The 15,830-nt window shown below is 35.7% G+C and overlaps 1 protein-coding gene and 1 non-coding gene across 5 annotated transcripts in view; one reads left to right on the forward strand and one right to left on the reverse strand.

Moving 5' to 3' along the window:
- CNKSR2 (connector enhancer of kinase suppressor of Ras 2) overlaps positions 1-15,830 on the reverse strand; it is a 281,248-nt gene that overhangs the window by 159,037 nt on the left and 106,381 nt on the right. For all 4 annotated transcript variants that reach the window (XM_068962234.1, XM_068962233.1, XM_068962231.1 and 1 more), the window contains exon 5: positions 7,620-7,661. In XM_068962234.1, coding sequence (XP_068818335.1) covers positions 7,620-7,661 — 42 coding nt within the window. The remainder of the gene's footprint in view (positions 1-7,619; positions 7,662-15,830) is intronic.
- LOC138072126 (U6 spliceosomal RNA) lies at positions 15,023-15,126 on the forward strand. Its single transcript, XR_011144273.1, has one exon. It is a non-coding gene; the product is annotated as a U6 spliceosomal RNA (small nuclear RNA).

Consider the following 15,830-nt stretch of genomic DNA (forward strand, 5'->3'; position numbering starts at 1 on the left):
GCTCAGTCATGTCCGATTCTTTGCAACCCCATGGACTATACTGTTGATGGAATTCTCTAGGTATCCCACACTGCAGGTGGATTCTTTTACAGCTGAGCCACAAGGGAAGCCCATAAATCAACTATACTCTAATATAGAATAAAAATTAAAACAGGAGTGAACAATTAATTTAAATTGATATTAAGAAGTATTAATACATCTGTGTTTCTTTTGCTGTCTCGCATACAGACACATTCCCCAACATAGGAAGAATTTCTTACTCATATGAGTAAAAAGAACTGTTCGAGAAATCTTTTTTAAACTTTAAAAACTAATACAATAGAATAAAATTTCAATTTTAAACCAATATAAAAATTATATTTGTATATAACAAAGATTAAGAGTCTCAAAGAGCTTCAGAAAGCAACTGTATTTACAAATAAACAATAAAGGTCATATGAACTTTGTTCCAAAAAGACCTAAAAAACTCTCCAATCCCTTTAGGTTTCAGACTCTGATGGTGGGGGAAAAGCACAACAAAACTATTGGCAAAATGTAAAGAAATCACCACCACCACTGTTTTATTAAGCCATTCATTCATTCAAAAAGCACTGAGTATCTGTTACATGATTTAAATGTCACTGCTACTTTTAAGGATTTGTCAAACTGAGACAGTGTTTCTGGTGATGTATTTGGCTTGTTCTTAGTATCACTGACATTAACCATGTTGTCCTTGTGTTCCTGATGGCAGAGAAGGAATAACACTTTAAAATAATAATCATCAAAGAATGATGAGGTCAGTACCAACCAGTGAGAAAATCTCAGTCCCAAACGTACACCTACTTTGATGAGCAAGAAGTGGATCCATGATACTTTCAACTTACTTCCAATTACTTTCATGAGGCATCCTGTTGTTATTCAGTCATTAAGTGGTCTGTCCGATTCTTTGCAACCCCATGAATTGCAGCATGCAAGGCTTCCTTGTCCTCCACTGTCTCCTGGAGTTTGCTCAAGCTCATATTCATTGAATCGATGATGCCATCCAATCATCTCATCCTCTGTTGCCCACTTCTCATCCTGCCCTCAATCTTTCCAGTATTAGGGTCTTTTCTAATGAGCTGGCCCTTTGTATCAAGTGGCCAAAGTATAGCAGCTTCAGCATCAGTACAACTACTTTCCTGAGGCATCCTGGTCTGAATTAAAGCTGGGACATGAGCCTCCATTGCTCTTTTGTTTTCTGATAGAGAAACAGTCAGATGGAAACCAGAACTGAATCTGGGAAAATCTCCATCCTATTTACCTTCTCTCTCTGAAGCAGAAAGTAGAGCCAACAGGCTTATAGGGAGTTCTCAGGCAGATGAGAGGGGTACTCATTAGAATGCACACTACTTTCCAGGCTAAAGATTAACAAGAGTCTGGAAATACCAGTGGTTCAAGCAAGATGTAGGTTATTAGGAAGACGGTTTCATTTTATTTCAGAGTCAAATAGCAAGAGTGAAACAGTTCATTATGTTTGGATAAGCTTCTGGAAAATCCAGGCACTATATATACAGTTTACGGACAAATGGGGAACAAATAGCAGAAACCTGGGACCAATGTCTTTCCTTTTAGTAGAGAAGTTCAAAGTTGCCATATGTGATTTTATGGAGAAAAGTTAATCCCATTGGACCAGTTATTAGCTCACGGGCTCTCAGCTCCAAATTCACCCTTCAGTGTTTGCTCTAGGAACAGGCAGGACCTTTGTGCTCTACAGTAAGGACAATGTTAAGTTTGTATCAGCAGAGGGTGCTGGAGGGATAGGGAAAGGAGAGGGAAGCTTTTCTTCTTTCCTTTGTGCAGTGTTTTGTTTTATTTGCTTCTGGTACAAAGTCCATTAGCAGAAGTGTGAGGGGACATCCATGATGCCCAGACTATGTAGTCCCTCAGTGACCTCATAGCCTCAGTGTGGGTTCACCGACCACCATGCTATAGCCCTGTCAGCGTCACACTCACAGCAGCAGCTTCCCACTCCCTCTGTGAGGACTCTTACCAGCATCACTTGCCTGTATCCTGGAAGGTTGTTTCCTGCTTGTCTGGACCAGCTCTGGTTAGGCAACGCGGTGAAGCCGCAATGTGATTGTTCTAATGAGCTCTGACCCTCAGCGTGGAGGAACGGTGTCCACTTACAAGCTGTCCTTCCTTGGGTACTCTGTCTTAGTCCTAGGGCATGCTTTAGCGGTATTCTTCCACCACCGTTTAATAATTATTTAGATTAAACTTCCCTTGTTTAAGCTACTGTGTAATTTCTGTCTCCAGATGGATTCAATTATCTTTTTGAAGAAATCTTTACATTTACAGTGACAATAACTATAGTTTGTTTTTAAAAAACATAGTGTCTTTGATCACATAAAGAATGATCTTAGATTAAGACAGTCCTTCAATCATCTCTTTATGTGGCCATATTGTTTTTTACTGAGTTTGTGAGTCACCAAAGATTTACGGCATTTAGATCTTTGAAATCAAACACTCCACTACCCCGACTTAATCTGAAAGGCTAATTTAGTTTGTTCATAACTAGTAAGTGCCAGAATGGGGTCAGGACATAAAATCTTTTTAACTCTCAAATTGCTGCTCTTTCTACTACATTATTTGGCCTCACTTGACTTAACAACTGAAACAAACACTCTTTGATAGAGAGGATTGTACATTCAGAGTCAATCTGAATATGAAAGCATTTTACAATGCATAATGCATTCAGCAAATGTGATGTTAGCAAAAACATCCATAAATATACCAACTTACATACTGTGTATCCAAATCATAAAGACAAACTAAAGAGACACTGAATACAAATCATTTTAATTTTTTATGTGTGGTCACATTCCCATTAGTATATACACATTTTTTTTGCCCCATAAAATACTAATAATATCTTCTAACTCCATCATATTCTAACTAGATTTCTTCATTCCTACATGGGACATCAGCTGTGGAGAATTTAATTTTATAGTTAAAATAATTTATAAAGCACCAAAGTGCCAAAAGCTGGAGATAATCTACTACAACACTCAAGAAATCAATGCCTATTTCAGTAATAGAGTTAATGTGCTTTTTTAGGGTGACCACAAAGATAGTGAAGTGGGCCAAAATGGAAGGGTCACATTAACTTTCAAAATAAAGAAGCATCTTAATGCTTTCTATCTACAAAACCAGTATTAGAATTCATGTTTTAATGAGATTGACCATAAATTGTATGTTTAAATGCTCCAGTTACAACCACAATGTCAACCATACAAAAACGTTCAGTTTGCAATGGCTCAGGATCACAGATTTAAGAGAAGAGTCTATAATTGGGAAAGCTGCCATTTTACAGTATCAGGGACCCAATATAAAACTATTTTTATAAAGTCATTAGACTGTCACTGTTTTGAAGAAATCTCTAAAAATAAAATATTAATATGATGACTTTTATTTTATTATGGGGCATGCTGCTGCACTAGTACTGCCATCTGCAAGGTTTGGGGAGATTAGAAGGAAACTATGCTTAGATAAATGACATGCTATAGATGGTGGGCAAAGTCTAAAATGAGCTTTTAATTTTCTCCTCCAGGCTCTTCTCTTAACCTAACTGTTGGTTCTATTCAGTTTTAGCCATTTCTAGTCTAGATAGCAGAGAAGGGACAGTAATATCATTTCAAATGGAGTTTAGGGGTAAACAATGCATAAATTTAAAGGAAGGGATAAAATACGCACGAAATATTTGTGAAATAAAACAAATAGTTAACAGGCCAAAATAAGCCTAATTCATGATCAAACTTAAATAAGAAATGAAAAAAAAAATTAGCTTGGAGAGAAAAGAGAGGAGAGAGAAGAGACGGCATTCATAACAATGCCTTGTAAACTGTAAAGTACTATACAATGAAAAGATAGTGTTAACACTAAAATGATTAATAGGCATTTACTTTATTTATTCCTCTCGTCTTTATAAAAAAGATGGGTGCAATAAAATGCTAGTACAAAGCAAGTGCGATATATAAGACCACACTTCTGGTTAATGTAAAAGGTGTATTTGAGCTCAGTACAATCTGATTTAAACAATGTGACTAACAATCAATGCCTGGCCTGGGATTTTCATGAGTTTATCAAAACTGACATGTGTTCCCAGCTCACCAAGGAGAGAAGCAGAGCTGTGACAAGCAAAATAAGTCTGCTAAAGGACAAGGTCTGAAATGGCTTCTCAGGAATACTCTCCAGTTTTTATAGATTATAGTGAAAGGTGGGAGTGAGGAGAAAGTAGGGCACAAAACTGAAGAGATTTCCAGATTCCCTGCAACTGATTTACTGTATGAAACAAGGATTCGTGCAGAAGAAAAACAGATGGGCTCCAACATGCCAGGAAATGTGTGCCTAGGGACAAAGCCTCACTGAGAGGTAAAGATCAAATCAAGAGGGGTGAAATAAATTACTCTTTATCATCAAGTGACAATCACTCAGATATATAGTACACCAATACCTGCATTTCCTTTTGTCCTTCATGGCTGCACTCTGTATATTTAATGGCAAAATTCCAAGGAAATCCAAGCTGTCCCATCTCCTTTTATTCAGTCTCACGGAATAAAAGATAGCTCTGTCTACCACTGAAACCAACCAATGCTCTTTTCTACCCAGCTTTTTGGTCTTCAGAGTCTATTACTTTATCATTTTAAATATAAACAACTCTCTCCAATTTTAAGGATAAAAAGGGGAATAGGAAATCTAGGCGAAGGGTTGTCCAAATCACTTTTGACAATCTCACAACATAGATAATAAAATTATCCATTAAAGGCCATCAGGATTATAAATATAATAAATACTTACTTAATTATAAAAGTAACACTAACTGAAGGAACTTGGGATGACATTTGAAAGAAAAAACAAAAATCAGCTATTATTTTATCAAATAAATAAGCAAATATTAATAAAGAATATTTTCTATTTCAAATTAATAAAGAATATCTTTATTTCAATTTTCAGTGGTGATTTATTCTGTGTTTATAATGCTTTTAGTCTGGATTTTAGTTAACATTATCATTTAGAATCTTTCCATGAATATTGTCAAAAGATATTTTTGGTATATTCATAAAATTTAAGGAAAATTTATTCATTAAATCATATACTCACAAATACAACTTCAAACAGTATGAATAAATATTTCATCCTTTGAATGCACCATAGTGTACTGAAGCATTAACCTATTATTGCCCATTTTTTATTATTACATATAATGCTGCTATAAACACTTTCCATAGAAAATGCTATTGTGTTTTAGATTTTTAGACTAGACTCTGTATAGGAATACAGACTCTGGGGGCCAGAATGCCTGAGTTAAAATTCTGTCTTAAATTCATTCCAACTATGTCACTTGGGGAAAGTTGTCTAACCTCTTAGTGCTTCAGTTTCCTCAACTGTAAAATAGAGATGACACTAATAATAACCACCTCATAAGGTTGCTATGAGGATTAAAGGAGTTAGTTTATACAGAGCATTTAAAATAGTGCCTGAGGCATATTTTAAACACTACATAAATGTTAGTATTAATGTTTTTGAGTCTTAAAATTAACTAAAAAAGGTTTTATGAACTTACATGCCTAGCGGCAAGGTATGTCCATTCTCATTACATCAGATTCTAAGTACCATCTGGATATTTTTAGTGTGCTACTATATAAATTTGTGTGTTCATGTTTACGAATCTACAGATGAAAATTTGTATTTCATTAGTTTTACAGGAAATCCTTGTTTTCTGAGGATAACTGCCACTGGAAAGTAATGGTAGTCTTTGTGGTTTAATTTAGAAATAACAGAGCTTGTCTCTTTAAAACATAAGTTCAATGATATTTGTATTATTTTTTCATTTATCATTAAAATTTTTCATTTAAAAATAGTAATTAGAACTCATATACTTTTTTATTCCTCACCATCTGTTACAGACTTAAAGTATGTATTCCTCCCAAATTCATGTACTGAAACCTAATCCCCAATATAATGGTATCTAGATGTGGAGGCTTTGAGAGGTAATTAGATCATTGGTTTAGAGCCCTCTTGAATGTGATTAGAGTCCTTACGAAAGAAACTCCAGAGAATTCCCTTGCCTCTACCACTATAAGAGGATCCTCTATGAATCAGGAAACAGACCCTCACTAGATACTAAATCTGCTGGTACCCTGATCCTGGATTGCCCAGTCTCCAGAAGAGTGAGAAATGTTTGATGTCCTTCTATATTACAGGCAACTCAGAAAGAGACTTCTCTGAAATTTTAAAGAAAGTATTCCATTGTAAAGTTAACTTTGTGTCAAAAAAAAAAAAAAGATAAAAATAAAGTATTCCAGCATCATATACCAAGTGGTACACTACACATTTTGTTATTTTCTTAAAATAAATAATTCTTATTGTGAGAAAAACAATATACAAGTATACAACCCTCTAGTGAAGGCTGGGCCATTCTTGCATAAAAAGGCCAAGACAGGAGGTAGAGTAGTAACATGAAAATACAAGTGCTTTCTGAGGTGAATTGATTGGTTAATGCCAATCTCTGTCTCAAACATTATCAGCATACATTCTCAGTCACTCAGCTGTGTCCATGGGACTTTCCAGGTAAGAATACTGAAGTGAGTTGCCATTTCCTACCTCAGGAAATCTTCCCGAACCAGGGATCGAACCCACGTCTCTTGTGTCTCCTGCATTGGCAGGTGGATTCTTTACCACTGTGACACCTGGGTTGGATCCCTGGGTGGGGAAGATTCCCTGGAGAAGGGAATGGCTATCCACTCCAGTATCCTTATCTGGGGAATTCCATGGACAGAAGGGCCTGGCAGGCTACAGTCAATGGGGCTGCAAAAAGTCGGACAGGACTGAGCAACTAACATTACTACTACTACCTGGGAAGCCCCAATCATTATCAGACAAAATCTTTAAATTCTCACTAGCTGAAATGGAAAATAATCAAAGTAAATATTATACTACATTCATTTCTAAACTTCTTCAATGTTATTTATGTTGTCACTCGTTTCTAATAGAGGTGAAGTTATTAGGGCAGATGAGCATCAACCAAGAAATGGATTTACAAAGAAAAACAGCAAACTTCATTAAGATGCCTTTTTACCAAGTATAATGTACTCATACTCAACATTTTTAGTAATAAGATAAAACACATGCAAAGTCATTAGCTGATTCAATAAATATGGCCAAATTAAAATTTAGAAGGTTGGTGAATACAGAATCAGAGTAAACGCAGTTTGATCATTTTATGAAGTATTTCATCCAAATGACAACAGAGGTGGATCATCTCTATTATAAAACCAAACATTTTTCTCTGATCTCCTTTTGTCACAGATCAAGAGTGAAAAATTCTTATTTCAAATTTTCTTTTCTCTAGATTCTTTATTTTATGGCATTTTAACCTTGCTACATACTATAGTCTTAAACCACTGTATAATATTTTTCTATTAAGTTAAAAAAGAATGATTATAACTAATACAACTTATTATGTTTTGATTCTTTTGTACTTTCCCTATAAAATATACAGGGCTCACTATTTCACAGGCTGTAGCTTTATACTTAATAACTAGTTAACAAAGGAATACATACTTTGCAAAAAAGGTGAAAATAAATCCAAGTATACTTACCACATGAAGAATTTTATTCTCTGTTTCATAGACAGTACAATCCTGAAAAAAGAAACATATACATTAATTTAAAAAAATTAAACATTCCTTTTAAAACACTTTCTTAGGAACTGTACTACAATTTGAAAAAGTCTTGAACCTCAAGCAAAAACAGCAGTTAGAATGGGAAAATGCCTGGAATACTGTATACTAAAACATTCACACTGATTTGGTCTGATGGTCAGTCATAGGGTTATTTTAATTTTTGTTTAACTGTGTTTTCTAATTTTACTAACTTTAAACACACATAATAAAGGACAATATACATTAAATAGATGCAAAAGCAACTAATGGAAAAATTACTACAATCATTTCTTGTCTAAACTTATATATGTAATAAATGTATTTTGCTGAAATATGTCCAACATTTCAAATACTTATTTATTATATATTGAAACATTAAGAAAAAATATTAACATTAATTTCAATAGTCATACAAACAATCTCAAAAATATAATATATTAAACATATTTGTGTTATGCAATTAAAATTAATGTATGCTACCAATGAATATTAAGTTTATAGGGCTTCCCTAAATTTGTCTCTGAAATTACAAAAAATTATTTAAAAAAATTCTCCATTGTCTTTTTAGCTGCAATTGCTAGACTTATAATAAACAGTAATATAGCAAAGTGATCATTGCTTAGAAACTCTGTGTTTCTATGGTACAGTTTACTCAAGGAATTTATAAAATTTACTGCATGATAATAGCAGTAAACCAATAGCAATGTGTGAGAAACGAATGAGGAAATGAAATAAATGGCTCAGCACTATCTGACATACAGTAAATGATGAGTACATTTTAACTATGAATTATTGTGCTCTGCATGATTTAAGAATTTTAAACGAATAACTTTTACCTCAAGATATAAAGTTAACTGATTATTATTTGGGTAGATAATTTTGAAAATATATATATATTCCAAAGTACTGCATATTTCAAGGAATGAGAATCCATTTCACTTTTCCCCCTGAATTTAATTTTGACAAAAAGGAATCTTGTTCAACATAGCTTTTGGTAACACCATTTCACCACAATATCTTGCCAGAAGAAGCACATATTCTTTTGGGGGCTAATTTTTTTTAACATTAAATTTGGTCTAATTCATTTCACAAACTAGTAGAAATACTTAAGGACTGGGTCTTGCCATTCAGAAGGGCTCCTGTGCCAAAGGAAAGGTCTGTTACAAACAATCACATCTATGTCTATATAATCATATAAAGTCAATTCTTTATTAAGTAAGAATGAATTATGTGTACAGAGGAGGCAAGGTGTAGATAAAACATTTATATTTGGAAAGTGCTTGTGAACATCTGAATTTGGAAGAGTCCAATTTTACAGAATTAACTTCAAACACAATTACACTGGGAAGAGATAACTTGGGAAAAGCTGGGAAGTTGCCCAGTTTCCCCATGCTGCCTCTATAGCTAGCTTCAGCTGTAATGGATGCAAGTTTCATTAATTACCTACCTTCCTAGAATCAATATGGATTAAATGTTCACAATTCAAAAGGATTCTTACCAAGGAAAAAAGTAAATATGCTTTAAATGTATATTCTGTTGTGAGAGAATAATCACACAGAGAATAACTATTTCAAGGTTCTTAACAATATACTTTATTTGTACATCCCTAGTATGATATAAAAAAAGAATTGTTAAAGAAAATCTTTTACTATTTTCAGGCTTGGACAGTATAGTCCATGGGGTTGCAAAGAGTTGGACATGACTGAGTGATTTTTACTATTTTCACTTATACTATTTTCAGTAACCACATTGTTGGTAGTAGTGTTGTTAGTTTGTTACTGTTTTATTGAAACTGCTATGTGTGTCTTGCAGGATAAAGCAAGTGAACAATTACATGACAGTAGTCAAGTGGGCCTTAGGAAGCATCACTATGAACAAAGCTAGTGCAGGTGATGGAATTCCAGTTGAGCTGTTTCAAATCCTAAAAGATGATGCTGTGAAAGTGCTGCACTCAGTATGTCAGCAAATTTGGAAAACTCAGCAGTGGCCACAGGACTGGAAAAGGTCAGTTTTCATTCCAATCTCAAAGAAAGGAAATGACAAAGAATGTTCAAACTACTGCACAATTACACTCATCTCATATGCCAGTAAAGTAATGCTCAAAATTTGTGAACTGTGAACTTCCAGATATTCAAGCTGGTTTTAGAAAAGGCAGAGGAACCACAGATCAAATTGCCAAAATCTGCTGGATCATCGAAAAAGCAAGAGAGTTCCAGAAAAATACCTATTTCTGCTTTCTTGACTATGCCAAAGCCTTTGACTGTGTGGATCACAATAAACTGTGGAAAATTCTGAAAGAGATGGGAATACCAGACCACCTGATCTGCCTCTTGAGAAACCTGTATGCAGGTCAGGAAGCAATAGTTAGAACTGGACATGGAACAACAGACTGGTTCCAAATAGGAAAAGGAGTACGTCAAGGCTGTATATTGTCACTTTACTTATTCAACTTATATGCAGAGTACATCATGAGAAATGCTGGGCTGGAGGAAGCACAAGCTGGAATCAAGATTGCCAGGAGAAACATCAATAACCTCAGAAATGCAGATGACACCACCCTTATGGCAGAAAGTGAAGAAGAACTAAAGAGCCTCTTGATGAAAGTGAAAGAGGAGAGTGAAAAAGTTGGCTTAAAGCTCAACACACAGAAAACTAAGATCATTGCATCTGGTCCCATCATTTCATGGGGAAACAGTGGAAACAGTGGCTGACTTTACTTTGGGGGGCTCCAAAATCACTGCAGATGGTGACTGCAGCCATGAAATTAAAAGACGCTTACTCCTTGGAAGAAAAGCTATGACTAACCCATACAACATATTAAAAAGCAGAGACATTACTTTGCCAACAAAGGGTTGTCTAGTCAAGGCTATGGTTTTTCCAGTAGTCATATATGGATGTGAGAGTTGGACTATAAAGAAAGCTGAGTGCCGAAAAATTGATGTTTATGAACTGTGGTGTTGGAGAAGACTCTTGAGAGTCCCTTGGACAGCAAGGAGATCCAACCAGTCCCTCCTAAAGGAGATCAGTCCTGGGTATTCATTGGAAGGACTGATGTTGAAGCTGAAACTCCAATTCTTTAGCCCCCTGATGCAAAGAGCTGACTCATTTGTAAAGACCCTGATGCTGGGAAAGATTGAGGGCAGGAGGAGAAGGGGACAACAGTAGATGAGATGGTTGGATGGCATCACCGACTCAATGGACATGAGTTTGGGTAGGCTCCAGGAGTTGGTGATGGACAGGGAGGCCTGGTGTGCTGTAGTTCATGGGGTCGCAAGGAGTCAGACAGGATTGAGCGACTGAACTGAACAACTAAACTGATTTGAACATTTTATCACTCTTGGTGACACTGGTAAGTAATTTTAGCACAGGAGAAAGCAAGACACATACACAAGAAGATCAGTAAAAACCTTAAAAGAGTCTCTTCATGTATTATGTATGTATATATGTATGTATGTTTCTCTTAGCTCTGTCCACTGAAAAAGCATAGAAACAATGACCAATTTAGTAGTAAATGAACCCTCCACAATTGGTGGTATTCAAATACCATTTCACAGGCTTTCTTGGAAAATGGCTAATACCAAACTGGGATAGGAATTGTACAAGAGGAGCATGAATTATATTATGACACAAAATAGAAAGAAGCTATTAAAGATTACAAGGACTGTGTCAGTAGGATTCAGAAGTCAATATGAAGAGAACTCTCCCTGGGCAGAGATGGAGCAGTTTGAGTATCTAAGAGGATAACTATAATGAAGTTTAATAATATTGAATATATTAAACTAATTGGATAATGTATGATAGATGTATACAGCTATTTATCTGTATAGCTCTTGATTCAGCAAATATTAATCATCTGTTTTAAGAATATAAAGATGAATAAAACATGGCTTAGAGAAGCGCAGTTTAAGAAGATAGGCATTTATCTAAATAAGTTACAATATGTAAAACTCTACAGTATTCAAGAAGTTTTATATTTTAATAACTTTAGGACTATGAATGCCACAAAAATCACACAAATCAACATATAAAAGGTCAATTAGTTAAAAATTTAAAATATTAAATATTTCTTAATAAAATTCAACAAAACCACTGTGTTGTGCTATGAGGCATCCCAAGTGGTGCTATGGTAAAGAATTGGCCTGCCGATGTAGGAGATACAAAAGACACGGAATCAATACCTGGGTCAGGAAGATCCCCTGGAGGAGGAAATGGCAACCCACTCCAGTATTCTTGCCTGGAGAATCCCATGGACAGAGGAGCCTAGTGGGCTACAGTCCATGGGGTCACAAAGAATCGCACACGACTGAGCACACACACATGGCATACATACAGCAGGTACTTTGGGGGGATTCATCTCATCAGTAAGTCATTTTATTTCCATCAAATGTGATTTTAAAATATTTGCTTCTGAAGTGGGAGTTTTATTAACACTTAAGGCCAAATCCTGTCCTAAAAGATCATACCCCAAGTTTTAAAAATAAAATTGCACTAGATATGAAGATATCTCCATTTTTTGAACTTATGCACACTATGGAAAGGTACACCTCTGACGTTCTAGTTATTTTTAGGTTAGGATTAAATTTAGATTTTTAAAATTGGATTTAGAGCTGTACCACTATACACTCCCAGGAATTCTCTTTAGTAGCTGTAACACTTGAATTTCTTTATCCTTTTTTATGTATAACACTTTTTCAAATGATGTGATGCACATTTAAATGCATCAAATTCTTAATAAGACAATATTTATAAAATGAGGAGTGTTTCTTCAATTTTGGTCACTTTTTTCCTTAGGAAAGTAAGATCACCCCACAGAATCATAATCAGTTATCCTTTTAGTGAAACCACGATCCAATTGCTAAACTGAGCAGAATACATAAAAAGTTTCTATCCTGTATTTTACCATAAATGCTAAATACTTTGTCACTTGGGGATTAGAATGTTCAGTACAGATAATACATCTCATCAACTGTGTATTATAGATAGTCACAAGAACAGAACATAGGTCATTAATTGCTTTGCTTTCAACTAATATTTAAATAAGCCAGCCATGCAAACCTTTGATAAGGGTATTTACATACAAGTATCTCACATATTCTATTTTCAAGGTATCAAAATTTCTACACTATGTTGCTTCACTGATTAATTCATGTAATGAGTTAGTGTTATACTCTTACTCAATCATTCATTCACTCAAGTCACAATGTTGTTGCTTAGTTGCTAAGTCGTGTCTGACTCTTGCTACTCCATGGACTGTAGCCTGCCAGGTTCCTCTCTCCATGGGATTTCCCAGGTAAGAATACATTTCCTCCTCCAGGGGATCTTCCTGACCCATGCCTCCTGCATTGGCAGTCGGATTCTTTACCACTGAGCCATGAGGGAAGCCCCAAGTCACAATACCATTCACCAGAATTTTTTTTTTTTTTGGCATCTTCTAAATGCAATTCACTATAAGGCACTATTAGGTGATCAAAGATAAATTAAACTTGATCCTTGGCCATCATTATTTCATTATTTTCTAAAGAAGTAGGTGAAACTATTCAAATAATAATACAAGGTAAATAAGATAAATGCTAATAGGCGACCCTATAAAAAAGGAGATAAGTTCTGACTTCTTAACTCTGGAATGATCTTCTGAAGGAGATGGTATTTTAACTGAGCTTAAATAGCTTTTAAGTCTGGAAATTGGGGGTTCAGGGGGAAAGATCATGCCAAATTACATGAACACACTGAACAAAGGCACACTATCAGGATAAGGAAACCAATTTGGCTAGAGCCTAAGATACATGAGGTGAGTGCAATGAGAAAGAAAGTCTAGAAAATAAAGAGTCATATTGTGGAGAGTTACCAATGATAGGCTGGGGGAATTTTGTTGTTTTAAAGGGAATAAAAGCTTTATTTTTATAAAGCAATCTATTTTGAACCTCCCTCTTCCCTGGTACCTCAGTTGGTAAAGAATCTGCCTGCAATGCTGGAGACCCTGGTTTGATTTCTGGGTCAGGAAGATCTGCTGGAGAAGGGATAGGCTACCCACTCCAGTATTCTTGGGCTTCCCTGGTGGCTCAGCTGGTAAAAAAACTGCCTGCAATGTGGGAGACCTGGGTTCAATCCCTGGGTTGGGAAGATCCCCTAGTGAAGGGAAAAGCTATCCATACCAGTATTCTGGCCTGGAGAATTTCATGGACTGTATAGTCCATGGGGTCACAAAGAGTCAGACACATTGAGTGACTTTCATTTTCCATTGGGGTAGCAAAGACTTAACTCAATCACTTGACAATTTCTTGTGACTTATTTGGAAGAGGTTAAAGTCAGGATAGCTTACACTTAGTGCCATGGTTGGTATAAAACAGCAATGTGAATGGTAAGCATGAGTGTGTGTGTGTTTTAACAAAATACGGGGGTGGTGGGATGAAACTATAGTTCAAATTATCTGGTCTAGCTTAACAACTCAAACAGACATCTCTCTTTTCTCATAGCTCTTGTTTCTTTCCTTTAGTTACAAGAATAACTTTGGTGCCATGTCTCAGAGGGAAGAATCTCTTCAAAGTTGTGTTATCTTCCAAAATATACCAAGTAGACATTTCATCTCTGGGGAAGGTGAAATATGCAAATTACTCTGCTAAAGGAAGTGCTCACAAATGTTTGAGTATGGGAAGACTGTGATCAAATGTATGTTTCATGAAAACGATGAAGAAGTAGTCATGGATTTGGAAGGGAGCAAAACTGGATGCAAGGAGGTCAGTTGGAATACTTTTTCAATAGAAGATATGATATGTGATCAGGGCTTGAACTAAGGTGATGATGGCGGAAGGGGAGATGTAAAAAGGTAGATGAGATACATGTAGCCAGCAATGAGCTAACTTGGTAATTAATTGATAGGTATAGAGAATAATGGGGAGGGGAAAGTTAAACATTACCCTGGGGTTCAAGTCTAAGCAATTGGATGAATAACACTGTAGAGATGATAGGAGAGAATTTAGAGAAAATAAAATAATTCTATTTTGGACATGTAAAATTAGAAGTGGCTGAGAGAGAGGCCATATATTGGGCTGGTCAAAAGTTCATTTGGGTTTTTATGTAAGATGTTATGTAACATCTTACAGAAAAACAACTTACGGAAACCCAAACAAACTTTTTGGCCAGTCCTATACAAAGCTGCTCAGCAAGTAGCTAAAAAAAAAGCTGAATTGGATATAGAATAGAATCCAAGCTGGGAAATATTTACATTAAAGAGAGAGTTAAAGGTATAAGAAAAATGAAACAACAATGAATTCATCAACAAAGAATATGTGTAGTGAGAAGACAGCTATGGACAAGATCAGATAATGTTTAGGAGTCAGATGGTGCTTGCTTCGGCAGCACATGTACTAAAATTGGAACAATACAGAGATTAGCATGGCCCCTGAGCAAAGATGACACGCAAATTTGTGAAGCGTTCCATATTTTTTGGCTAATTCATGTTGAGTTTTGACAGAAAACAACAAAATTGGGTAAAGCAATTATCCTTCAATAAAAAATAAATAAATTAAAAAAAGAGATGGAGGAAGTTAGTTATGAGGTCAGGAGTAACTGGAGAAAGTGTTACAGAGACATCTAATAAAAGTTATAGTGATAACAGAGTTACAGTAAAATAGTCTATGTCTGTGCTAATTCAAGTCATTAAACATGTGTGGCTATTAAGCACTTTAAATGCCTTCAGTGCGAATGAGGAACTGAATATGTAATTTTCTTTAATTTTAATTAATTTGCATTTCAATGGCCACATTCAGGGAATACCCAGGTTGTCCAGTGGTTAGGTTTCCATCCTTTCACTGCTTTGGCCTGGGTTCAATCCCTGGTAGTGGAACTAAGATCCTGCAAGCCACACAATGTGGCCAAAAAAACACCTGCCAAATGCAGCTAGTGGTTACCATATTAGACAGCAGCACAAGTCTAGAGAAATGTACTTAGTCCATCCAACAGCTGGAATAGCCATTTGTTGTTTAGTTGCTAAGACATGCCAGACTCTTCGTGATCCCATGGACTGTGGCCCATCAGGCTCCTCTGTCCATGGGATTTCCCAGAGAAGAATACTGGAGTGTGTTGTTATTTCCTTCTAAAGGGGATCTTTCTGACCCAAGGATCAAACCTGCATCTCCTGCATTGGCAGGT

The sequence above is a fragment of the Capricornis sumatraensis genome, chromosome X (genome assembly GCF_032405125.1).
Source record: "Capricornis sumatraensis isolate serow.1 chromosome X, serow.2, whole genome shotgun sequence".
Taxonomy (NCBI): Eukaryota; Metazoa; Chordata; class Mammalia; order Artiodactyla; family Bovidae; genus Capricornis; species Capricornis sumatraensis.